We start from the raw sequence: 25,473 nt of genomic DNA, 5'->3' as shown, positions 1-25,473 counted from the left end.
ATAAACGAAATTGCTAAAATTCCGCAACACAAGATGCTTGAAAACACTTAATCCACTTAAGCCCCCTCCATTTAACAACTTGAGGTAAATCACGGAAAATAATTGGGTTTGTAAGTTCTTCTCGTAGATCCATCCTTTCCTTCCTCTTTACTTAAGAAAACCATGATATCTTGAACCTGAAATGCGCTAAAATGATTAAATTTTCACTATTCCCGGTGGAATATTAAAGTAACACCTTGGTCTTGGACGTTTTCCGTCAAGGACTGGAAACCATATCCTGATTTTCAAGCATATAATTAATCGGTTAATAAAAGAAAGTATGGCTCTTGTGTATACAGCATGTAAGTATGTGTTGGTGTCCTGTCTTGGGCATATGTTTCCATGAGAACTCTGCGAAAAAAACCATTCAAAATCGGTCCTTTTGTTGTTTAATACTTTTTATCGGTGGTTTCCACAATCCATAGTGAAAACTATCGGCGCTGTCCAGCATCATCATATAGCATATCAGAGTATGAATCGTTTCTCTACTACTGCGCTGACACCAGATAACCTACGAAGCCAAACTAGATTAGTGTTTACCCAACAATAAACTAAATCATATTCTCATTATATACATAGAGTGTTAATGGTTCCGATATGTGCACATTGGAATACATCGACGTATCGATAGAGCCGTCTATTGTTCTTCACTCCGAAACTATTGGACGAAATTAATGAAAATATGTCCGGGTCCGAAGATGATGACTGGTTTACAAAGGATGACGATGAGATTGAGCAGAGCTTCCAGCATCAGGTGAAGCACCAGGATGAGCAGAAAGAGGAGGAGGAGCAAATATTTTGCCGCGACGCCGTGGGTAAGCGAACCCCTTAAGGGGAAAGTCCCTTAGTTGAACGATTTGCTATTTGTGGCGGCCTCTTTCAGTGGCAGACGGTTTGAAACATCTCGACCTGGACTTGACCTTTACAAAGGCGCCGGGTCGTTTTGCAACAATTGAACTCTCCAAGGCTCTGAAAATGTTGCCCGTGGATATGTTTCTCTATTTCATGTCGGACGACCGCGATTTGTTTGGGGCTCAACTTGCCGGCAATGATAGCGTGAAGCGTCTGTCCATACTTTTGGAAGCTCTCAAATCGATCTGTCAGCTGGAGCTGGGCGGATTTGATGACCAGTTCTTGTCCGCCTTCTCCAAGCAGACGGTCATCTTCAATTCGTTCCGCCGTTTTGCCCTGGCGCTCTCTGCAAACGCTTCGCACAGCAAATGCGATGCAGAATCTGAGCAGATTTTTAAGAACATGATATGGCTGATGGTACGAGCAAAAAAGATCGGAGTTCTTGGACAACAGGGCTATGAATTGGTGGGAATCTGCAAGAAGCTGATCTCAGAAAGCAAGCTGCCCCAGCTGCTAGCCACCGACTTGAGTCAAGAGCTAGAGGTGTTTACAGCCGCACTGCCAGCCATGGTCAACGTTAAGGGCGAAATCTATCCAACGGTAGACAGGCTGCTGCTGGGTAACGTGGAACCAACCAATTCACCTGCACCATCTGCGTTGAGTAAAGTGGCGGACTATCTAAGAACACAGCGTCACATACTGCAGCAGGATTTCTTCGTTCCTTTAGAGGAATTCGTTCAGTTTCTACGAGCAGGATGCAATCTTGATGGTCTGGAGGAGCAGGGTCTACTCTGGCGAAGCACACAACTTAGTTTGAATCCGGAATTTGTGGAGGCGCAACGCCACAGCCTGGTTTTCCTTAATTTATGTCCTGCAGCCGACTCAAAGAAGATAAAGATTAATAAAAAATTGATGGAGAACTTCAAAACGGGTGCTTTGCTGTGCCTGACCACAAGCTTGGACTTTGAGAACCTCATTCTGTGCACCGTTGGCTACACAATGCCGGACAAGCTGAAAGATGGCCTTGTAAGTGATAACAGAATGTTGTTCCCATATTAGATCTAATCATATGTGTAATCCCCAGCTGAGTGTGGAGATTGTAAGACAACATAATATTGGCAATATCTACGAGCGACCGCTGATCATGTTTCAGACGCCCGTGTTCTTTGAGCCTTATGTTCGGGTGCATAATTACTTGAGCACTTGCAGCACAGAGATTCCAATGCGTCGCTACATTGTGGATGGACAGGCAAGTGGCAAATATACGAAAGAATATTCTCAACTTAAAGATATATATGTACTTGCAGATTGATATACGGCCGCCAGCTTACATTAAACCTAATGTTCAGCTCACGTATAATCGAAAACCGTTTAGGCCGGCACTGCCACCGCAGGATTTGCCTTTAAATGACAGGCAGATGGGTGCATTTAAATCGGCCTACACTAACGAGTTTTGCATTATACAAGGCCCGCCTGGCACAGGCAAAACGCACGTTTCTGTGGAGCTGGTGAACAGTCTTATACAAAACGCCAAAGTGCTGTGCACTGGACCCATCATTGTACTGACCTACACGAACGATTCGTTGGACAAGTTTCTGGTAAAGGCATCCAAATACACAAAGGAAATACTGCGCTTCGGTTGCCAGACGCGCGATCCAGAAATAGCCAAATTCAATGCCAATCAATTGCTTGATCCGGATCTGGTGCCGCCCCTACTGAAGCGCGTGTGGTGGCTGGTCAACACTGAATACAAGGAACAGTTCCAGCGCCTTCAAACGCTGTATGCCAACTTTGATGGCAGCGAGAAGAGCTATCAGGAGACTCTGATCGGACAGGAGCAGTTGCAGCAGGTGTCAGAGAAACTGGACACCGTACGCATCATCTTTCAGTATTATTTGGCCCGGGACAAAGATCTGCTGGCCATGACCACCACGTGCGCGGCTCGCTTGAACTTTCTGTTTCGTCTGCTGAAATCCAAGTGTTTTATCTTCGAGGAGGCAGCCGAAATTCAGGAGGCACACATATTAGCCTGCCTCACGCCCCATACGGAGCATGTTATCCTCGTGGGAGATCACAAGCAACTTCAGCCCTTCACTGGCTGCAGCCAGCTACCGCAAGTCTCTCTCTTTGAACGCCTCATCGCTCAGGGCCTGCCCTACTCTTTGCTCAATGTCCAGTACCGAATGCGTCCGTGCATTTCCAGCCTTCTGGTGCCCAGTATCTATGAGGAGCTACTGTGCGCGGACTCTGTGATGGCATACGAGGACATCCGCCTCATGGACAAGAACTTGTTCTTTTTGCAGCACAATCAACCGGAGAAATTGCAGCTGGATATGTCCTTTGAGAATCTGCACGAGGCCAAGGAGCTGGCTAAGCTGACGGAATTCCTTCTGGAACATGCCAAATACGAGGCCAGTGATATCGTGATACTCTCACCCTACAATGCCCAAGTGGAACGCATCAAGAAATCGGTTCGTAAAGGGACCTCGCCCTTAACTTTTTTCTAATCCTTACTCATTATTTTGAAGCTCCCGATGAAATATAAAATAGGCCCAAACAGGGTGCAAGTGTCGAGCGTGGATAGTTTCCAGGGTCTGGAGGCGAACATTGTGCTGCTCTCGCTGGTGCGCAGCAATCCGACCGGCCATATAGGGTTTCTGGCTAAGCCGAATCGTGCTTGTGTAGCTCTTTCCCGAGCACGCTGGGCGCTGTACATGATCGGGAACATGGAGACACTGCAGCAGGGCAACTCGGAGCTGTGGTCCGCGATAGCCGAACGTTTGGAGGAAACCAATGCCATAGGCGATGCATTTCCTATCGTAGTTAGTTCTACAAAATAAAACAAAGTTCGTTATACATTTGATTCTTGGTTTTATTCGTATGTATGTACGCATGAGGGGGCGGGGTTTCTCTGAATGAAGATGGCCTGCCCATGTGCGCCTCGTATCAATCAGATTTACATATAGTTATATTATTTGTTGAAACTTTGATATTGAATTGTTGTTGAATGCTTGAATTTTACATTGTTTATGGTAGGTAGTGGTACTTATGGAGATGGGGCTTGGTTGATTGATTGATTCTATAGGTAGACATTTATCCCATACCACACACGACACTTATGGATTAACGTTATAGTATTGTATGTACATATATCTACTTAAAAGTAGCTACCAGCTCTCTTCAGGTCTACAATATGTGGACGTTTAAGCAAACACACACAAAAAGTAGAGGTATGCTCGGGATCGCTGTTTTGTTTCTACATTCAATACACATTGAGGAATTGGGTTTCTTGGTTGTGGGATGGCCCAATAAGTATATCTATACACATAATCTTGCATATCTTGTATCTCTATATAGTAGGGTTTACTTTGTCCATTTTTCCCATTTTGATTATTCTTCCGTTTGGTTAAAACCTTTTGTCAAAAAACGGTCCATTAATTAATTCTGCATATTTTCCTTCTTGTTTAATTTTTTACAATATTTTATGTTTTTTTTTTTTTACCTTTTACTTATAGTTTAGGTTTGTTTTTGCTATTTTTGTTTGTGTTTAGCTCTCTCTCTCTCTCTCTCTCTTTTTCTCTTACGATCTACGACTGTTAAATGAAACATTTGGCTTACATTTATGCTCGGTTTTTCGGGTGTTACAAGAACTAAACAATGTACACAGATCGATCATAACTTTAAATGTAATTTATTCGATGGGAAAAATGTGTTTGTGTATGTGTATGTGTATGTGTATGTGTATGTGTGTGTGTGTGTGTGTGTGTGTGTGTGTGTGTGAATGTGATAAAACCAAAAAAGAAAGGCGAGGGCGGGGCGCGGTTGTCAGAAGATTATCAGCAAGTAAGTTAAATTCCTCCAATTACGAGCTACTATCATACTTTGATTTTTTTGTTTTCTTTTTTTTGTATTGCATTGGTAACGCGCTTTGCGAACCAGCGCACAAAGGAGCGAGGCCTCTACAACGTCGTCAACTTATAACTTATTGGGTTTTTGCGATCGGATGATCGGGGCTTGGGTATGGGTATGGGGTTATCTAATCTTTTTAACGTACATAACTAAAACTGAATCTTGTTGCGGACAGAGCGCCACGTCAATTGTGGGTGCGGCAGGTGATCGCGGATTGGTTGTCTCTCTTCATGGCGGTGGTGGCTGCTTGTCAGTTGGTGCGGCTGCTGTTACAGGAGGTACCTTTCTTTGTGCCACTATGCGATGGCTGTGGCTGTGACTGTGACTGTGGCTGTGGCTGCCGCTGCCACTGTTGCTGCGTCCCCTGTAACTGCTGCCGTGGATATTATTTACCGCACTGTTGCTGTTGACGACGCCGGCGACACCACCACCACTACCACTGCTCCCACTTGCTACTCCTCCGACTGTGGCTGCTGTCCGTGTAGTTGTCGTTGTCATCATGGTGGGTCTGCCGCGTCTATTCTATTGCTACCGTCTGTTGATCAGCCCGTTGGGAGGCGCCTGGCTGGCCGTGTGCATCAACTCCAGTTCAACGAGCAGCGGAAAATGATCGGAGGGTATGTGCGGATGGGGACATCCCACCACCTTGTTCTCGCGCAGCCAATCATTTGAGACGGGCCCAAGCAGACCCAGAGGCACCATTCCCGTCTTCGTATAGAATATGTAGTCGATGATGCCTTTGAAATCGAACGTGTAGTTAGTGTGCGGCATGATATCTTCGCTGTACGCGGAGGCCAGTTTGAAGGAATGCGTGAACTCGTTGGTGTCGTTCGAAAGCAGGCGCTGCAGGCACGACTTGTAGCCCATGTCCTTAAAGTCCAGATGGTCCATGGAGACCCGTCCCTTGCCCAGATACTCAACCACCCCGGAGTCGGGTAGCGAATTGAAGTCGCCGCAGAGCAGTAGCTGAACACTGTTCGAGTCGTTCTTGTGTCCCGGTCTGAAGCTGTGCGAGGCCTCGTCAATTATCGTCTTGAGCTCATTGCTGAGCATCATCGTCTGGATGAGCTTGACATCACAAAATTCCGGATCCCAGTGGATGTGCGCCGTGCAGACGAGCAGCGGCTGTGAGATCTGTGTCACCTCGGACATCGGCTCCCAGGCATTCTCCTTCACCTTGAGCAGAGCGGCCAGACCAATGTTGTCCTTGGGCATCACACGGTTCAGCATGTTATCCGATCCCTCTGCATTGGCCATCGCCAGCTGGTTAAATTCGATCAAGTGCTCCTTGATCAAGGTGAATCTGCAAGCGAATCATACTTTAGCCTCTTCCAATCATTCCATTCTCTTTAGCCAATACTCACTTTGAGGCCCTGAAGAAGATTGCACACCCATCGACATACTTCCGCTCCACCTCGGACATTGTCTTGGCACGCGACTTGGGCGAGAATATGCCCTCGTAGCCATCGTTCTTGAGCTCTGGCAAAAAGAAGTGATAGAACTGCTCCGTTTCTATCTCCTGCAGGCTTATAATATCCGCCGAATAGTGACGGATCTCGTCGATGATTGACTTTTTTCGATAATCCCAGCACAGGGCCCACGATGGACAGTAGCCGTACATTTGCCGTGTCGCATATTTATCGCAGAGCACATTGTAGCACATAACCGTGAAAATGCCTGCCAAAAACGGGAGGGAAAAATATCAATTAATATATATATCATCGAATCGGGTAAAGGTAATGTTAAATGCATCCTTAGTAAAGATTCCACATCGAAGCAACGGACTACTTGTTGAAGGTATACCAGGAATAAATAAACGCTGACACATTTTTCGATACATTGGATACATGGTTACCAAAGGTTTCTGCTCCCCAACAACCGCCAACTGGAAGATCCAGGCACTCATATATGTATGTATATAGGTCACACATGAACGAGTAGATATACCATTGATGGTCTGGATAATTGCTGGAAAGGCTTAGGACTATGACTTACAGGCTGGACGCGTTTTGTTCGGCTTGGCCAGGGGCAGCCACGGCCTCTGGGGTGGTGGATTCACGGTAACTGCAAAGGGACAGAGATGAAGGTATTGTTATTTGGTGAGTGAAATGCAAAGACTCTCTTTCGATTACGAAGCTAGCACCCAAGCATATGTACACACATATGCACATGCATGAATAACATGCACCCAACACCGCACATTTACATACACACACACGCACGCAAAGCTGCCCTCCCCGGATGACACACTTCTACCAGGGTCCATTTCCAGGAGGTGAAACATTCACACAGGTGACTCATTCCCGCTCTCGAGAGATGCCTAGTCCCCTAGTGCAGTCTAGGAATGCCTCACCTTATATTTATATACCTTGATCTTCATTCTTTCCCAACCTCTCCCCCCCACCCCCAGACACACAACGAGATTACAAACGGTGAAAGTGACATGCACAGGCAATCAAATTGCTTCCGCCTTTGGTTCTTTTTGGCCTTTTTGCATATGTATAAAAGGTGAGCGCGAGAGTGACCAAAAGAGAGAGAGAGAGAAGTGCACTTACAGGTGTTACCTGGATTTCTCCAATTGGCGGTAACATGGGATGCCTGGGCCATCGGATGATAGAGAACCTGGCGCGGTTGCGGGGGCGCGAAAGATCTCCGCGCCACACCGCCCCCATTTCTTCTGTTTTTATCCGTGGCGTCTATTCCTTCTTACAGCATTTTGAAAAGACGGGGACGGCGAAAAAATATTTGTTTTGTTTTGTCGTTACTGTTGCTTGCTGCTGCTGCGGCTGCTGCTGTTTGGCGGTTCTATTATGACCAGTTATGCTCCGTTATGTGTGGAACGCGTTCGCTCAGTTGCTAGGCGCGGGCCCTCTCTCCCGCGCGACCTGCCTGCTTGCACTCTCTGGGCTTCTCTCGCGACCTGCTGTCTAGGCGCACTCTCTGGGCGCCTCTCACGACCTGGTCTCGGCTGCTTTACACAAAACTCTCTTGGACTCCTCTCACGACCTGGCAGGCTGGAGCTTGTTGCTGCGCTGCTTCTGCTTCTGTTGCTGTTGCTGCTGCTGCTTTTGTTGTTGTTGTTTTTTTTTTGGTTTGTTTCCAAGAGTCGATGATTGTTTTTGCATTTCTTTTTCCCTCTCTGGTAATTTTGTTTGTGCACAACTCCAACGACGACTAAAAACTTTCACTTTTTAATAAATTTTGTGATTTTTTTTTCATAATATATATGTATGTTGCCGCTTGCTGTTTTAGCATTTATTTACTGTTTGGGGGTCTGGGACTTGTATTTTGGTTGTGCTGTTTTAGTTTTTGCTTATATTTTTTTGCCCCTTTAATGACTACATTAACATAATTTTGATGGCATTTTAATTGCAAAACTAGGGGCTCTGTACATTAATAATGCAAACAATTATATTATTTGATTGGAATTTAAATTGAAATTGCAAGCAAAACACAACAGAAATTACGCAGCACGCAAATGCGTCACCGAAAAAATGCGAAAAGCAAAACAGGATATTCGAGAAGAGAGGAGCAGGGCAGCAATAACGGTAGCTCTCTTCTTTATACGACTGACGGTGTAGGCTAGTGTTTTTGCAGTATTGCTTGTGTGTGTTGGGTGGTTGGATTGCAATCGAAAACTGATTTAAAATTTTTCAAAAGATTATTGTAGAATCACAATCACACGTTTCGAGAACTCAAATCTCAATGCCAACTATTTTGTGATGCACAAGTACGAGTATCCCCAAGTGGCAGTATAGGTTCTGCTGCTGCTGTGTTTTTTGTTGTTGTTGGGATAGGAAAAGAGTGAGTGGTGGATATATATGTACGTATGGTGTGTGGGGGGGTATGGTAAATTATGGAACTTTTACTGGACGCGTGCGCCCGCGCATTCGCTTGGAGCCTAGAGATGGCACCTAAACGGCACCCAACAGGTGTGGGTGGGGGATGAATGGGTAAATAATTTCACCAAATTTATGACTGATTGCCCCACACGACACGACGCACAAACACAAACACACACGCACACAAACGAGACATATGGAAAGCAGCGAGTCACGGGGTAACGGGGTGCCGAAAAAAAAAACACTTTTAGACGAAATTTTAAAACAAATTTGTTCAACCAGCGAAGCGTGCCATGGAACCATATTTTTGGAGGAAAGTTGTAGTATCCACTCAAAGACAGACGAATGTTTCACAGACAAAAGACTCCATTGAACATAACAGTACAGTCTAGCAGACATATTAAATAAAGCCTTTGATTATACAAATCCCACACTAAACAATGACCAATTATAGAGCCATTAACAATAGTTTTGTGGTTATATAGTTGTGGGGTTCTATGGAAAATGAATCTCTTTAATATACGACTGAAACTACATAATAGGAAATATTACCTAGAAAGCACACTACACCCTAATGAAAACCTAATTGTTGTGAAACTGAAAGTATCTCCTACAAGGACGCTTTTTTCGCCTCATCAAAACTATATGATATAAGGGGATATGATCTTTATCTGATGAGAATACTATCCGACAGCTAAAGTATTAATCGAATGGAAGCCCAAGAACCATTCGAAAACCAAATTGTAATAGACGTTGATATAGAGACCTCCGTACAAAGAATAGTTTATCCATAAGATATATGTATAAATATAATTAAGTAAGAGTTTGATTCTTCAAGACACTAGACGAAGAGGAGAGATTAAGAGATCTATGCAAAACAGATCAATTATATTGTTTTTTTTTTTTCGTTTGCCTTCCATTAATGCAAGAATGCCTCCTGCAAGTCACTTTTCTCCACTTCTATCACCACCACGACTTTGAATCTTCTTGCATCCTATGGGAAGACCTTTCTCCATTTTTCTTGATCTTAATCTGTGGCTTTTACCCTTCCGTTCTCTTAACCTCCTGTTAGATTTCGTTGGATGGGAGTAAGTCTTCCCATCCTTTGACCGCTCTTTTGTGCGCCCCCAATCGAGATTATTTATTGCCTAATGGCCGCATATCAATTATATTTACTCTCTCTTGACACGGTTTCAGATAGGAGGAGGCTTCAGACCCGCAAATCAGACTCAAACGAAGTGGAGCTCCCCAAATGGTTCAATATGCAGCGCTGAGCCGAGAGAGCCTGATGTCACGCCATGTCGTGTTTGGAAGTGCCTTCTCCCTGCTGCTTCTCAAGAAAGCCCTTTCTATCTCACACAATTTTTCATGGTCGTTGCTTTGCCTGCATTCGAAAACAAAAAGAAATGAAATACACAAAAGCCACAAAACTTAAGAAACAGAAACGAAACACAACACAAGACAAAAGTTCGAAAGGCAAAAACCCAAGTGAGCGTATCGAAAAAGAAAGTGAAATTCAAATTGAAATTTGGTGCGATTAAAAACGCCAAGAGGCCAATGCGGCAAGAGCCTGTTCCACACCAGTATCGAGAGTGTGTGTGTATCTGTCTGTGGATATCTTTGTGTGCAGTGTTGGGTTAGCCAAGCCATTTCGTATGCACAACGTGTTGCAGCCGCATCGGAGGCGAAGGAGGCGGAGTTGGAGGAGCCGCAACAGATCGGAGGCCTGCTCCGAATAGAAAACAAAAGTCAACTCGCCACTTGCCACACTTCGAAGCACTGCAATTAGATAACTTGTTTCATTTGCACCAGTTTTTTCTTTCCCAATGCGGCATCGACATCGACATCGGATCGGCATCGAAGGCGACGACGGGCAGCCAGCAAATGACTGCCAATGTTCAATGGCGTTCTCCGGCGACTCTTGGCTCGGGGGGGAGGGGCACTACTTACAGTGGAACCTATAGATCAACAGTGGGCAGGTCTTTTGAATTTGGGGGCAGTTCCTTATCGGCTATTACCCTGAGTCTAACATCAATAATATGCCTCGGTTTGTACGACATGGATTTTGTTTTCCCATTCACGGGACCGAGCTAGCCTCGGGCGCAGTCTACGTTTATCAATGTTTCGAGCGTCATGATCAGGACATGTATTTGGTTTTACATTCCTGCGTCGGTTGTCTAAGAATAGATCTCGGGGAAATAAGGGTAATAGGAGCAGTTGGAACAAAATCGTGTTATAGCTTGCAAAAGACTAGCTGTTTCTAGTCTCCCACTCGTCCTTCCTTCTGCAGCAAGTATACGAGTGGGAAACGCCAGGATCGGGAATTCTTACTAAACTGTCGGTCATAAGACCGTTTGGTCTCGAAAGAAAGCATTTAAGCTGATAAAGCTAAGGCAATGTCCAATGTCATATGAAACCAGACTTAGCAATAGCCTTTGCATACATTTCTCCATTAATCAAACAAGGCACTTCCTTAACTTTACACTTGATATAATGCTTTTATGTAAAAATAATAACGTGCTTCGTCTGGCACATATCATTAGATTGTCACGTTTCTATACGGTTCGGGGTTTTTTTCCAACAAAAAAAAAAACAGCTTCTAAAAGCTAGTTTCTATTGCAATTCCTATTGTGGGAGGTTGAACATGTCATTTCAATGAGATAGAATTAGTATTTCTTACAACTGTCTTCAACGGACAGTCTCCATATAATTTATATCTCAAAGTTAGTTCCAGTTAGAGAAGTACGACTGTAGTGGAGTGGACTGGACTGCCGATTCGATGCTTCCACTTAAGACAATCTGGCATTAAAATCATAATAATGAAACACAATTTAAGGTGCACTTCAGGCACTCCATACTCCACTCGACAAACACACGTATCGTATGCGTGTGGGAAACCAGTTGGACAGCATTGCAGTGGCAGGGGCTGTGCTGTTGCTGTTGCTGTTGGCTGGTGGAGACTCTTTGGGTCTTTGGACGATCGTGACTGATCCGTGAGCGCCATATTCAAAAGACTGCAACTGAAACTCCAATTGTGCTGCGTCACATGGAAAATCAATTGGAAATGTGCGCGCGCACACACAATGATTATGCACAGAGCGAATGGTGTGGGGGCTTTCCTTTCCACCCGATCGCTGGTGGCAGTGGCAGGCAGCATCTTCGTAGGAGGCAGCGGAGCTCACGCTATCGCCCAACAATGCTGCTCCCTCTGATGCTGCTGCTGCTGCTGCTGTTGCACGCCGCCTGGTTACGTTTATTTTTCTTTCGCTGATCCACTTTTGAATCTTTTGCCCGCGCACGCTGGCTGCGGACTCGCACTTTCTCTCTCTGGCAGTTGGAAAGCTGCCTGCCGCATGAGGCATGGGGCATGATGCCTGCTGCCTGCTGCCTGGAGATGGAGATGGGCAGAGGGAGGCGGCCGCTGACATTGAATCAGCCATCGAAGGGGCAGACAAACACATACCTGCGACTCCACTCCACACGCAGTAGCCCATTCCCTGGTCGATCTGTCAGTGCGTCTTTCCGGCTTTCCATCTACCCATAAAACTTTCTAACCATTTGCACTTCCTTTTACGCAACAACAACCTTGATAGGCCCCCCCACACACACAAAAACCAAGCAAGACATTTAGGCTATCTTCAGCTGCCGAAGCTTTAGATACCCTTAAATTTGCATATCTTTTTAATGGGAGCCGCTTAGGCCACACATAACTTAGTACACATTGTATTATGTAACACGTTTTGGTTGAAAAAAAAGTATCATGAGTACCCCTACAATACCCGCTACTCGATCAGTATATACATATGTATTCGTATGATTAATGTAACCTATGCAATACATTGATCCTGATCAAGAACGTACATGTATGTACATATCCTTACTGGGATCGGAAACGCTTCTTTCAAAGTTTATTATTTATGATCCTGAGCTCTAGATCTTTGTGGCTCCGAATTACTGCTTCAAAAAGAACTGTCTGTGATTCATTCTAGGAAAGTTATCATCAATATCATACAAGAAATGCTTGATAAATATTGTAATACCCTCTGCTTTAAAGGGTACTGGTACAAAATAGTCAAATGAAAACGAAAAGAAACGAAATTAAATGAAAACAGGCTGGCTGTAAGCCTCACTTCCGCATTTAAAACAATAACAAAAAGCGGGGACGCGAGACCAGACAGAAGACATTTCCGATTTCTGCTGCATATTTATAAGAAAATATGGGCCAATTATGCGAATCGCTCGAAAAAAGAGACTCCACTCCAAGCAAAAACGAGAAACGGAAAAAGCTTTGTCATGACCAAGCACAAAATACTGCCCGTCCGTCCAACAACGAAAAAGAGAGAAAAAAGTTCACATTTCGTAACCGAAATAACAGTTAACATTCACAAAAGCCAACCACAGGGAGGAGTACGGCGCTCGGGCGCTGGTTATATGGGGAGGGGTACGGTACGTGATGGCCCCAAATGAACAGCTGTTTTTTTGTTTTTGTATTGTTGTTGCTGCTGCTCGTTACTATTATAATTTTTGGCACTAATATCATCATCATCATTGGATACTGCTACCTCTGTCGCGTCGCTTCCTCTGCCTCTCCCAGTTGCAGTTATAAATACCGGTTTCGGCTATAAGACTGGAGTGTACGGGTATAAATATACCATTTCAACTCTTTGTCGTGCTCGCATACCCAGGAAGACGCCAAATCGGGGCCCAAAAGGTAGATTGGGCAGAGGGCTCAAAGCGGTGGGCATGCTTAAACCGTTATCTCTTAACCCAACCAACCCAACCCTTATCGGAGAAACTTAAGTCGAGCACCAGTGCGCCTGGTCGGGCACACAACATGTATTTTGTTCTTAGATTTCCCAAAGAGTATCCAAAACTCCCAGTAATGAACACAGGGTACACTGCTGGTCCATGATCTCCGCATTATCTCTATATATAGTACATACATTTCCTCTTCCCTTATGGTTTTCGGCATGCTCCACTAAATCGGCTAACAATGTGGGAATCGATGATGCCGCGATGCGTTTAAAATGCATTACAAAGCACAAAGTTGTCATAAAAATTAAATTAAATAAAAGCCAAAAAACGAGCAATAAAAGCAACAGGAGGGAGCAGAGCGGAAGAAAAAACTCTGCAGACTTAAGCCAATTAAACGATTAGGTAACAGTTACAACAATAACAACAGCAACAGCAGGCAGAAGGGGCAGTGGCAGTGTATGCAATGGGCACTGAAAAACGTCGTCATCAAACAGCGCCAGCGGCAGCAGCAATAATAATAAAGCCCAGACGACGGACCAGGCCAAGTGATGCTCGTAAACCTACATACTAGAGGGGCAAAATTTGTACAGACGATGGCAACAGCCACAGCAACACAGAAAGAGATAGACAGAGAAACGCAACAACGCAATCCGCAAAGAAAAAAGAAGTAGAAGACCCTAGAGTTTCGACTACAGGTATACCTAAGCAACATTCTTAAATATGCTCAAAAGACATATTTGGTTATATTTGTGAAAATGGGAACGTAATGATCTAAAGCAGATTGGTGGAGATTAACTAAATAAGCTTGGAATAAACTGCAGAAATATAACCTCCAAAACTATCGTAGACTCTTAATTAATATGTGCTAATTGTAGTTGAGATCGAAAGCCCCCCATCTTTGCAAGATCACCTTTTACTCTTGTGCTCTAGATCGTCTCGTGGGCAGAATATATGTATACCATCTTTATGGTAACGAACACCCACTGTTATGTGATTACAGTATACCCTTTCAACCCTAAATTCTAGGGTATTAAGAGCAGAAAAAATTAATTCATGGTGTGCTCATTTCTTGAGCGAGCGCACAAAAAACCAAAAGAATAAGTTACAACAACAGCAGCAGCCAGAAACGTCAGTAAGTCTTAACACCAAGAGAGTCTCTATAGAGAGTCCAGCCACTCATCTACTACCAAGCAACCATCAACCAGCCCCATCACTCATAGTAGCTCCGGTGTCCGATCTCCGGTCAGGTGGGGATCCGGCCCTTTGACTGTGTGTCTCTTCTCTTTCTCTTTTTCTTCTTCTTTCGAATGGGGGTTTACGTCAGAGGCGCGACATTAGGCCTCGAATGATTTCATCATTTGATGCAGCATCAGCAGACAGGCATTGCGAGATCTTCAAGAGATCTTGGAAAGATCTTTTGTGGTTGGAGCAAAAGGCTGCAGTAATGACAATGAGATGGATGAGTGGTCAGATGCGTTGATGGGCTCTCAATCGGTTATTAGTTCTTCTAATGACCATCAGTCGCATCCACTAGCTGCAATCTTAGCTTGTGGCCTAATCATGTTCTAAAGAAATGCACAACCTAATTAGCTTTTGATTATGAAACTCTTAAATAACATGGCTTGCGCTGGAAGACTGTCTGAAAGCAGTGTCTTCTAAAGCCTGATTAGCCCAATTATCCTGACAATTTACATGAAAAGTGCAGCCAAAAAGGTGTGACTCTTCAAGGTTAAATCTATTTGTCTATATCTCAATTCTTGTATATGTATATATTATTTCCATTCAAACATCAAATTCTTTGTCTGTTTGTCAGATCTACAAATTTCTCAACAACATAACCCCATATTTCCACGCACAAACACACAAACTTTGCACACATACTTTAATAGCATCCAATTATATGCACATATAATCCACATTAAGCTGTGTGGAACCCAAGCCCTTCCTTCCATCATTCTACTGTGCTAAGGAGAGCACGAATGAGCGAGCGAGCAACTCTTCTGTGGCACGGCAAAGAAACCAACATAAAATAGTCTAAGAACTGAAATAATACCAAGCAGAACTATTACAAGAATCACCACGAGTAAACCACATGAAAGACGGGGGGGACCCAAGCAAAGAGCGCTCGCAGACGACATTAAAAGTGGGAAAATAAATGTAATAATGACATTTGTGGCCGTTAGGAGTTGGGATTCTTAACTGTTTGACATTTTGCGTAACCTTTTTCGTAGACATTTGGCCTTTATTCGGATTAACAGCATATTTCTTATGTTGTTTTTGTGCTTTTGTATGTAAGTCTCTCTCTCTTCCTCTCTCCCTCTCTGGCGAACGGAGGAGGAAGTTCGTTCCGAGAGGAACTTTAACAATCCGTTCCCATTGCCCATTGCCCATGCGATGCCGTGATGATGAACGTTTTTTCGTCTGGCCCACTGAACTGGCCAAGTTAATTGGAAACTGAAACTTTCAATTTCATGGCGAAATGCTAATTTCCCATCCAAAAGAAAAGTCAACTTGGTGGAAAAGTAGCTAGACGACAAAGCAGGGGGCACACAGAGGAAATGTGCAAAAAAAAAAAAACAGCAAATGGCAAGACAAAATGAAAAATGTCAGTAGAAGAAGCAACAGGTAAGAATATTATTGAAGTAGTCCAAGTGGCGATTGGAATACCCTTTCCAGAACCTACCAACTATTCAATATCCAATGTTTGAAGTCTTTACAGTGTTTACTTTTGCCATCTTTAGCCGATAAGTGAATAATGATTAATTGTAAGGTTGCATTCGATAACTAAATCGATCAGAGTAAAGATCAGACTAATCAATTGGGAAACTCCCTTGCCAGTGTCATGAGTGTATGTCTTTTAGGTAATGTAATGCTTTTATTTATTATTTTTCAGCCAGAGAGTTTGTTCTTACAACACGAAAAGAATCGACGTTTTCCCTTTCTTCGATCTAGAAGGGATCCATAAAAATTATCTGTTCTACTGCTGCGATCCCATCAATGTTTTTGTTTTAAGGATTATAAGTAGATTTCCCCCTTTTCCTTAAATTTCTCACCGTAAAATATGAATTTTTAGAGCAGCACACGACTAGGCCTGTGCAAGAAATTCTTTCAATAACTCCATCTTTGACCTAATCGAAAAAATTTTCGATGTTCTGAAATCTGAGTCACGGCCCAGAAGATACCCAATTCATGTCGCAACTAAAAGAAACTAATTGGTTGCCTGTTTTTCGGTTCAATGCCCAAAGAACGACAAAGCGCGCATACCCCCTTCCCGGTTAGGGAAGGTGAGGAAAAACAATTAAATTTTGAGTGGCCCGAAGGAAGGAGAGAGCGAAGCCGAGCGACATGGTGGATGGTGAAACACATAGTGTCTGAGAGAGATGGCCTGGCCTGGCCTGGCCCCGCTTGGTTGGAGAGAAGAACAACAGCAACGCGACGCGACGCGACGCATTTATTGACGTAGCCAAAACACATTAGCCACCGCTGCTGCTGCTGCCTCTGCCACTGCCACTGCCACTCGGTGGCTCGTACCGTACCCGATGCTGACTGAAGCTGATGGCGCAAACAGTGTTGCAAATGACCCAATTATCCACTGACCCACTCAACGCTCGACGGTCCGGTCTGCGCCGGTCCGGGTCCGGACCTCTGGAGGTTCAGACCTCGTTGTGAAAGCCCTGATGATGCGAGTTCCCCCGACGGTTGCAAATGGGAAATAGGCGTCTTTAGCAGCATTTAAAAAAAAAATAGAATACAGAACAGAACAAGCTGGATGATGAGAAAGATACAACCCTAAAATGGAGACATTAATTAGCCTAATGACGGGCACAAAATGCTTAAAATTAATTTGCCAGGTACGGTTATTACAGCGGTTAATCTTTTTCGCAAAAAGGTGAAAGGTTGGAGCCTGGACGGCACAGCCAATTCATCAAATTTTATCTGTCCATCCACAGTGGGATTCCAGCCACCTCCTCTACACTCTGGCAATGAGAAAAGACACCGTCTTCTGTCCTCAAGAGCTAATGTTTTGGGAAAGTTCATCTTCAAGTGCATTGCGCTCGTAGGCCTACGGAAACCCGCACGAAAGTTCTGTTTGTTTTTCCACCTCTCGTACGTGCCTCATTAGAAGATGAAGTCTTTTTGGGGTATCTTCTCCAATGTTTCGGGGCTATCAAAACAGCAATCAAGTTCTTTTTGTTTGACATTTCTGTTTACACTTTTTATTGAGTTCTCGACTTCGAACTTAATCAAAATAAATAGGGTTTTTTGTGTGTTTTTGTATGGGGGCGGGATACAGCTGTGGGGCTGGGATCGTTGTGGTTATAATAGAGGGGGCGGTTACTGTGTAAACTATATTGTTATTTGTGCAAAAACGATGCTTACGAACAAACAAACACTACAATACGATAGATAATACAATACAAACTAGTGAAAATAATAATTAAATAAATTAGCTTCGAGTGGTAATTTCTATCTGGGGAATGGTAACACAAGTCGCTGTCTGTCTGTGCTTGTCTGCCGGAACTTGCCAATGGAAAATCTGTGACATTTTCCAGCAGCTCTGAAGCTGATGCTGATGCTGAGACGAAGACTCGAAGCCAAAGTCGAAGCCGGAGTCAGAGTCAGAGGCAGAGTCGAGTAGAGCGGAAAACTTCCAAGCAATTTCAGTGCGCTTGCGCGCCCGCGTTCGTGAGTTTCTTTTAATTAAAAAGAGAGAAAAAAAAATAACAGGCGAAAACTTTTACTCGCCAACAAACAAAGCAGGTAACTAGGGCTGCTCTCGATTTTCAGATTTAGATTTTATGCTTTGGCGATCTTCACAATCGGAATTAATTGTTGCACCAGATCTCCACTGCCACGGAGGAAGATCTCATCTACAACAAATCTAATTTGTTACAATTCCAAAATTATGAGTCTTTATTTGAAATGAAAAGAATGAATGGTACTTCAAGAATCGATCTTGTCGAGTTACAAGCTTGGTGCTAGCGTTGGCAGTAGTCTCTGAGATGTTCCATGACTTCTACAGAGGGATTTTAAGCTGGGTTTTCTAATTAGAAGTTCATTTGAATAAAGTTTCACGAATCTGATAATTTTCTCATACTAACTGTTATTCAACTGTTATAACAAGGAATAAAATGATTTAATAATGAAATACATTATTTTGCCCCAAAATACTCACTGAATCAGGGAAATGCTCAAGAGAACATTGAAATTACATTAAGTTAAGGTAAGACCCACTCCCCACCCACTCGGTATCTAGATAGACTGGACTATCCCTTACCCCGAACCATCTTAGAATGAAACCTTCGAATACCACTTTACATGTACTTTCTATTCAAATCTGAGGATCTGATCATGCACCAACACACAAGTGTGCTTGCATTTCGAAATTCCATGCATATGATAAATTTACTAACCAATATACTTATATAACCCTCACAGAGATCCTTCCTTTTGTGTTTAAGGATAACTGAGGGACTTACAAAACTAAGAAAAGTTCACGTTGTAGCGCTTTGACACGATTATACCCTAAAAATAATATTAAATAGAACCCAAGGAGTCGAAGATAAAACAATATTATTATGTAGGAACGTTGGCTTAAGCTCGATAATGTCCTACAGCTACCAGCTAAAAGTAACCCATAAACACACACCCCGTACAAATCTATATAAAACTCCTGGGTTTAACGTTAATGCACAAATAACAACAGCAATTAAGTATATGTATATAATGTAGATATATAGGTATGTCTAGATATACCTCTAATTATGGTTGTAGATCTGTAGATATAGCTAGATATACTCGGTAGATCTGTAGATATAGTACAGGTATAGTAGTATATTATAGGTTCATTTCGTAGTTCAATCTCTATCCGATCTCTACAAAGTTTCTTCTTCTTTTTGCGCCACAAAATCTGCATAAGAGTCTCGCGAACCCAAGTCTCTCTCTCTCACATCGTTCCCTCCACCCGCAACCCGCTGCCGCTCCCCGTCATCCACTTGTGGTCTTTGGCAAAAAGAAAAAGAAACAACAAAAAAAACACTGTCTTAAAAATACAAATCGACGCAGCGTCGCAGGCAGTGAAAGTGAAAGTTTTGAAGCTAAAGTGTTGTATGTACAAGGTTTCCATCCAGTCTCCCAAGTCCCGGCGGCGTCGGCTGCGGCGGCCTGTCTTTCTGTTCCGTTTCGTACGATTTCCATCGGGGTTTGGGGTTTGTACAACTTGGTTGGCCTTTTGTTTTTGCTTTCTTCATCGTCGCCCGATGATCGTGATGATGATGTGATGATCGTCTCCACATACGAATATGCCTTGAACGAATTTAATAGCTTTTCTTCTTTCTCGGCTCTTTCGTTTAGGAGGTTATGCAATTGATGTTTTGGTAGAAATTTGACATTTTTTGAATATACATTTTCTTTCCATGCACCCACGCATCGTCCGCCACACAGCTGCGTCTGCGCGGATCAATCTCTCTCCCTCTCTCATTCAAAATGAACGACTTTCGAACGCCTGCCTTTTAAGGGCAAGGCGACGGCGGCGACTCCTCCCTTCCTTCAGTTATTATATATATTCCAGGGGATTGTCGCTTTGGATTTTTGATTAGTTTTTCATTGTCGTCGTCACGAGATGGTGGAAAATGCTGGCTTCAATTTACCGTGCAACGTTCCCAGTATCAGCCGCCTGCTTGTGGGTGTGTCGCGGCGGCTGTCTCGGTCTTGGTTTTGGTTTTGGCTTGGTTTGGCAGCTGCCACTTGGCTGTCATCGTGTCCGCCTCCACCTCCACCTCCACCATGCTGCTGCTGCTGCTGCCACAACAGGCCAAAGCAATTGTTATAAAATTGCTGTGACGCTGCTCCTCCCTTGTCGATGCTCATGCTGATGCTATTGTTGCTCTTTTCGTTGCTGTCGCAGCTGTTGTTGTTGTTGCAATCCACAAGAAAATCCAAAGATGTGGGCGTCGCATCCGTCAGGTTCAGATTCAGATTCAAATGCTCAAAGCTAAAGACGAGGCCAGAGTCTCGACTGTAGCTGCCAGCACTATCCAAGCCACTGTCGCTGGCTCCCGATCCCAATACCGATCCGTGCCGATCTCCGCCCGACGATGACGCACTGCTGCTGCACGTCTCGATGAGCTTCCTCGATATCTCGCTGATGCTCTCGTCGAGCAGCGTCTCCGCCTGGGCACAGGCGGAGGAGTAGGATGATTCCGATGATGCCCTGCCTTTGAAGCCAAAGTTGCCAAAGAGATCGTTGGCTATGTTAATCCCACTCAAGATATCGCCGTAGCCCGAGTCATCGCTGAGACTGCACTGCGAGGGCGTCGTGATAACGCCCTCATGGGCATGACCCACTTGGTGGCTGCGCTGCGATCCAATGACTCCCACAATCTCCGCGCGACTGCTGTCCCCGGTTATGGGGGCAAACTCCTCGATGGTTTCCTCCGGCACAGTGGGAGCGTTGCAGGTCGGTGGCAGGCTCTGGGAGCAGATGGAGCTATCGCAGGAGCTGTCCGACGAGTGCGTGGACGAGGTGGAGGAAGAGGATTCCCGACTGCCACCGCCCGGCTCGCTGGACGAGGCATCGGAGAGCGAGCGATGCAGTGTCTGTGCCTGATAGTCCCACAGGGATCGCAGCGGATCGCAGTCCCTGCAGAAACAAACGCCGTGCGTGTGATCATGCTGCAGGAGTCCTCCTCCTCCGCCCAGAGGCAGTAGATGGTGGTATGGATGCTCCTCTCCCTGGACGGACGCCTTCATCTGCATATCCGGTTCTATCTTGAGTAAGACTCCGTTGCCGGGCTTTCGATCCTTCTTGCGGCGCTTGCGCGGCTTGATGATTCGTGGCAGGCAGCTCTCCGTCGTCGGTGTGGCATCCTGGCCGCTAGTGGCACTGCCAGCCAGCGTCTGCCTCTCCTGGCTTTGGAGCATGGGCGGAGCAGAGTTCTGGTATCGTAGGGCCCGAGATTTATCCGCCAGCTTGAAACTTTGGCTGGTTGGGGGCATTGGCTGGTAGGCACTCCACGACGGGGGATGGTGCTGCTGTTGCTGTTGCGGCTGGTGGTGTTGTGGCAGATTCTGCTTGCCGTTCTGCTGGAGGAGCGGCATTCCCTGGGCGTGGGCCGCCAGCTGGGACATGGTGTGCACCCCCGTCGGGGGCCATGGTGGCGACTTGGGGGCCGTCTTCCTTAGCAAACGCTGACGCTGGCCCGGCGACAAGTGGCTGGAGGCGTTCGAGATGAGTGGGATTCCTGCGCACTCGTTGATGCGCTGCTGATTAACTACAGGCGGTATGGACAGACCAATGCCGTAGCCGACTGGCTGAGGGGATGGAGGGAGTGGAGTCTGCGCCTGAGCAGGTGTCCAGCGAACGTGTGGTCCATGATGCAGGCGCTGACGCTGTAGCTGATTGTAGCAGGAGGCGGCGGCTGAAGTGGGGGGAGGAACCGGCGGCGTTGAGGCCCAGTGCAAGTGCTGTTGCTGGTGCTGATGCTGATGGTATCTAGCAAATGGTCCAGCGAGGATGTTCCCGTTGTCTGGCGCGCGATAGACGGCCACATGCGATCTCATAATCCTGCCGCTCTCCTTGCTGATTTCTGTGGGTGTTGGCGTCGTCTGTTGCTAGTCGTCTGGGCTTGGAACGTAGTCGATTGCACATCACTTGGCCGCTTTCAATATACTATTCCCGCAACACTCAATGATGCATTTGCACGACCCGTGGGGATTACCAAAAAATCTACAAATCTCTGTCTACAACGAAATGAAAAGCGAACTGGAAACTGGGACAAGCCGCTGCTGCTGCTGCTGCTGCTGTTTCTGTCGCTGCTCGCTGGCTGTCAATTACGAAACACTTTGCGCATGCGCGGCTGCCAACCGAAACACGGGTAAGGGTAAGGGTACGGTTACGGGTACGGAACGAGTGCCGAGTACGAGACGAATCGGGTGCGACGGTCGCGAACGGGTTTTTTCTGTGGCCAAGAGCAAGAGCAGAGAGCGTCCGTTTCGTAGCCTGGCGTGCGGCAGACTGAAGTCAGCTGAAAATTCAATTCAAGCTTTTGTGCGCCGGCCCCCACATGGGTTAAAAGCCGTTATGCCCTGTTGAGAGCTCGCTCTCGATCTGGCTCTCTCTCGGCTTGCTCGTCTTTGATTCTCTTGGGTTCCACACTTGCGATCCACAAACACTGCCGGCTTGATCATGCACGCTGAAAACTGCAAGCTGCACGCTGCTCTCGGACCAACGTCCAGAGCGGCTTTTTGCATGTCGAGGTCGTGCAGTTCTTTTTTTCAGCCGCTGCCAATTGTTGTAATCGTTGCATTCAATTAAAAAAAAAATAGCAACTTATAATTGTCGGCTGTGCATTATGTTTTTGGGCATTAATGGGAAACCATGAGTTTGAACTTTAATTACAGCTGCTGTCAAACTGGTTACTTGACTGATCCTGGTACTCGTAGTACATGGCGCGAAATTGGGGTCTCATACTCTCTTGATTTTTTGATTTAACTAGAATTAAAGGTAGTCCTTTTCAACACTAGTTGCGACAAAAAGCTGTTAACAACACTAAAGCTTACAAAATTATCGGCTAGGTTTAAGCAACTCGATTATTTGCGACCAAAAAAATTGGAAAGGACGCAAAAATTACAAGACTTCCGAGAACGGAGTTCCTTGGAATGTCACATGTCACAAGAGAGTAACCTATAAGGTTCATTAAATATATCCCATACATATGTACATTTAGTTGAGACCAAAATCATAACTCGCCACAAAGTCCAAATACCCTTGGTGGCACAGAGAAAACTTTCTCTTTTCGGAAGCCTTTTTTCCATGCTGATATGCTTTCCTTTTTACCCCCACATACCTGCACACAGATCCGCTCCATGAACAGGAGGGATCAGGCACAGACATCACACTCATACAAAAAAAAAAAAAAAAAATAAGAAAAATGAAGCGTAGACTCACATGACAAGTTGTCCAGCATGTAGGTGAGCAGTTTGGACGTGCCATTCGGCTCGTTGTAGATGTTCATAAACTCCTTTTGCAGCGGATTGCCCATCAGGCCGAGTATGACCAGATGGAAGAGCTTGCCAATCTCGTACGGCAGCACGCGCAGAAAGTTGTTGTTCAGCAGCAGTTCCCTAAAAAGGAGCAACAATTGTGAGTGAAAGATGTGGTTTCCATGACATGCATGCGCATCGTAACCCACCTCAGCTGTATTAACTCTCCAAGCTCGGCGGGGAGACTTCGCAGCTTATTGCTGGAGAGATCCAGTGTGCGGAGACTGGTCAGCATGCCCACGTCGGCGGGGAGACGCAGCAGCTGATTGTCGTTCAGGTAGAGGGCGGTCAAATGCTCGAACTCCCACAGCGAGGGGCTGATGTTCCGCACGCAGCCTGTACGAAACGATATTTATGAGAGCCATGAGCCAGATGAAGAGCCAGAGAGAGATCAAAAGGTATTTCGGGTGCATCACTCACCAGTTATTTCGAGGCCGCTCCAGTTTGTCTTTTTGCCAGCGGCAATATCCTCTTGGGAAAGAAAGATCTGCTGCCTTCGATTAGCGCTGTCGTATTTGTCTTTGTTACGAGACATCTTATAATGGTTGCCTGCGAGAGATGCAAAGAAAGAGCGGGAGAGGAGCACAGTTAGAGGAGCGTTGGGTATTAAGGCACTGCGGTGCAAGCTCTTGTTGAAGTATGTTAGGGCTCGTTCATGTTAGGAGACGAACCCTCGCTTAGCAACACAAATGGAATGTATTTTTGTAAGTCAATATTTTTGTTTTGTTTTCATTTTTAGGATAGTTGGAAACAAATCATAACCTTTCATAATAACCGCCTGATGATAAGCGTCTCTGCAAAATATTAATAAATTGGTTTGAATTATTATTTTGTATTAGTAAACAAAGATAGACTCGATACTGGATAGGGTTTGGGGGGGTGGTTGGGGTCCAAAATCAAAAGTAAGTGCAAAAAAAGGACTCTTGCAAGCGCGCGCAAAGTGCAAGCCCACATACAATACACACACATAATCGTTTACGACCACGCAAATGGAGGGTTACAGTTAGAGAGCAAGCTTTTCAATGGCGTGGGCCAATCCACGTAAAATGGACGAAACGAAGCAGTATAGATGAGATTCCGGGTCCGGTCCGGCTATTCTGTTCACCTGCATGTGGGGTTCCTGTGGCTCAACCTCTCTGCACTTTTCCAGCGACAATTGTCCGTCTTTAACGCTAATTGCCGCCTCTTTCCACACGCGCCTCTGTCTATTCCCTTGTGCGGTCTGTTCTCGTCGCCGCTTATTCCTCAATAATTTTGCAAATCTAACTGTCGCTGTCAGTATTTCTTCATCACTCTATAATTTAGTCAAATGCACAAGTAATTTCATGTTTTTTCTCGTTTTTCTCGCTTTTTTATGGTTTTCTAGTCATGATTCTCAACTCAAAAGGAAACTTCTATATTGCCTTCTCTCCCATTTCTTTTTCTCCGCGTTTTGCATTCCCTTCAGTTATTGCGCGTTTCATTTTCATCGTCTTTTCTTGTTTTTGTATACATGGTGGCTTGGAGTATTGCCACTTGCTGATGCTTCCGCGGGAATCCAATACGCGTCACAAGAATTTAGAAACTTTTCTCCATTTAGACAGACATTTCAATGCTTTTTGTATATCACACAAAACTGGGTTTTTAGTCAAAACAAAACAAGCGCTCTTCTCTCCCACACAGCTCTACACTCACACACAAGCACACACCACACACGCATCGCATGCAAGCACGCAAGCAGACACACACGCACACTCAGATACAGGAATGAAATAAAAACACGTAGAGATTTCGTACTATTTGCTTAACTAAACTAGCCACTTTTTGGATTCTTTTATTTGGCTTTAACTGTGTTTTGGCGCGTTATCCACAGACGTCTTATTTTTGTATTTATGTTTAATTATAGTTTGATCAGCGCTCCGCTATGTGTAAACTCTCGCTCTTCTTTTTTCTGCTTTGGCCATTTCTCTTTTCTTCACTTCTTCGGTATGAAAATACCACGTCCAGCTGGTATTTTCTGGGATGTTTGGTATGTTAGTGCATTAGTTGGTAG

General features: G+C 45.0%; 3 protein-coding genes across 5 annotated transcripts; 1 reads left to right on the top strand and 2 right to left on the bottom strand.

Moving 5' to 3' along the window:
• Nucleotides 1-689: 689 nt before the first annotated feature.
• Nucleotides 690-3,752, top strand: LOC6588336 (NFX1-type zinc finger-containing protein 1). The gene is made up of 5 exons (XM_002013386.2): nucleotides 690-854; nucleotides 923-1,917; nucleotides 1,976-2,140; nucleotides 2,199-3,362; nucleotides 3,420-3,752. The coding sequence occupies exons 1-5, from the start codon at nucleotides 722-724 to the stop codon at nucleotides 3,729-3,731; spliced, it is 2,769 nt and encodes a 922-aa protein (XP_002013422.1). The 5' UTR covers nucleotides 690-721; the 3' UTR covers nucleotides 3,732-3,752.
• Nucleotides 3,743-25,337, bottom strand: LOC113564958 (CCR4-NOT transcription complex subunit 6). 3 transcript variants are annotated; one of them, XM_026984723.1, is made up of 8 exons: nucleotides 25,218-25,337; nucleotides 24,204-24,235; nucleotides 23,862-23,990; nucleotides 23,591-23,777; nucleotides 23,347-23,522; nucleotides 6,796-6,864; nucleotides 6,165-6,477; nucleotides 3,743-6,103 (listed from the first exon to the last, which is right to left on the bottom strand). In XM_026984723.1, the coding sequence occupies exons 2-8, from the start codon at nucleotides 24,208-24,210 to the stop codon at nucleotides 5,329-5,331; spliced, it is 1,656 nt and encodes a 551-aa protein (XP_026840524.1). In that variant the 5' UTR covers nucleotides 24,211-24,235; nucleotides 25,218-25,337; the 3' UTR covers nucleotides 3,743-5,328. The 3 variants fall into 3 exon arrangements, with proteins under 3 accessions (XP_026840524.1, XP_026840525.1, XP_026840526.1); XM_026984724.1 differs by lacking the exon at nucleotides 25,218-25,337 and adding an exon at nucleotides 24,547-24,677; XM_026984725.1 differs by lacking the exons at nucleotides 23,347-23,522; nucleotides 23,591-23,777; nucleotides 23,862-23,990; nucleotides 24,204-24,235; nucleotides 25,218-25,337 and adding an exon at nucleotides 7,356-7,889.
• On the bottom strand, nucleotides 19,169-22,179 carry LOC113564957. Its single transcript, XM_026984722.1, has one exon. It carries the CDS (start codon nucleotides 21,957-21,959, stop codon nucleotides 20,013-20,015), a length of 1,947 nt encoding a protein of 648 aa, XP_026840523.1. The 5' UTR covers nucleotides 21,960-22,179; the 3' UTR covers nucleotides 19,169-20,012.
• Nucleotides 25,338-25,473: the final 136 nt, after the last annotated feature.

This window comes from Drosophila persimilis, unplaced genomic scaffold, assembly GCF_003286085.1.
Source record: "Drosophila persimilis strain 14011-0111.01,24,50 unplaced genomic scaffold, DperRS2 tig00000000-arrow-pilon, whole genome shotgun sequence".
Classification (NCBI taxonomy): Eukaryota; Metazoa; Arthropoda; class Insecta; order Diptera; family Drosophilidae; genus Drosophila; species Drosophila persimilis.
Note: the sequence above shows the minus strand (reverse complement) of the source record. Positions and strands in the feature narration are given on the sequence as shown.

What these genes read in the sequence shown, in the direction of transcription:
- LOC113564957 (XM_026984722.1), bottom strand. Translation starts at nt 21,959, where the DNA reads ATGAGATCGCATGTGGCCGTCTATCGCGCGCCAGACAACGGGAACATC.
- LOC6588336 (XM_002013386.2), top strand. Translation starts at nt 722, where the DNA reads ATGTCCGGGTCCGAAGATGATGACTGGTTTACAAAGGATGACGATGAG. An exon ending in ATTTTGCCGCGACGCCGTGG is followed by an intron (nt 855 to 922) that starts GTAAGCGAACCC and finishes GGCCTCTTTCAG; the next exon opens with TGGCAGACGGTTTGAAACAT. An exon ending in ACAAGCTGAAAGATGGCCTT is followed by an intron (nt 1,918 to 1,975) that starts GTAAGTGATAAC and finishes TGTAATCCCCAG; the next exon opens with CTGAGTGTGGAGATTGTAAG.
- LOC113564958 (XM_026984723.1), bottom strand. An exon ending in GAACAAAACGCGTCCAGCCT is followed by an intron (nt 6,478 to 6,795) that starts GTAAGTCATAGT and finishes CGTTTTTGGCAG; the next exon opens with GCATTTTCACGGTTATGTGC. An exon ending in ATCTTCTTCAGGGCCTCAAA is followed by an intron (nt 6,104 to 6,164) that starts GTGAGTATTGGC and finishes ATTCGCTTGCAG; the next exon opens with ATTCACCTTGATCAAGGAGC.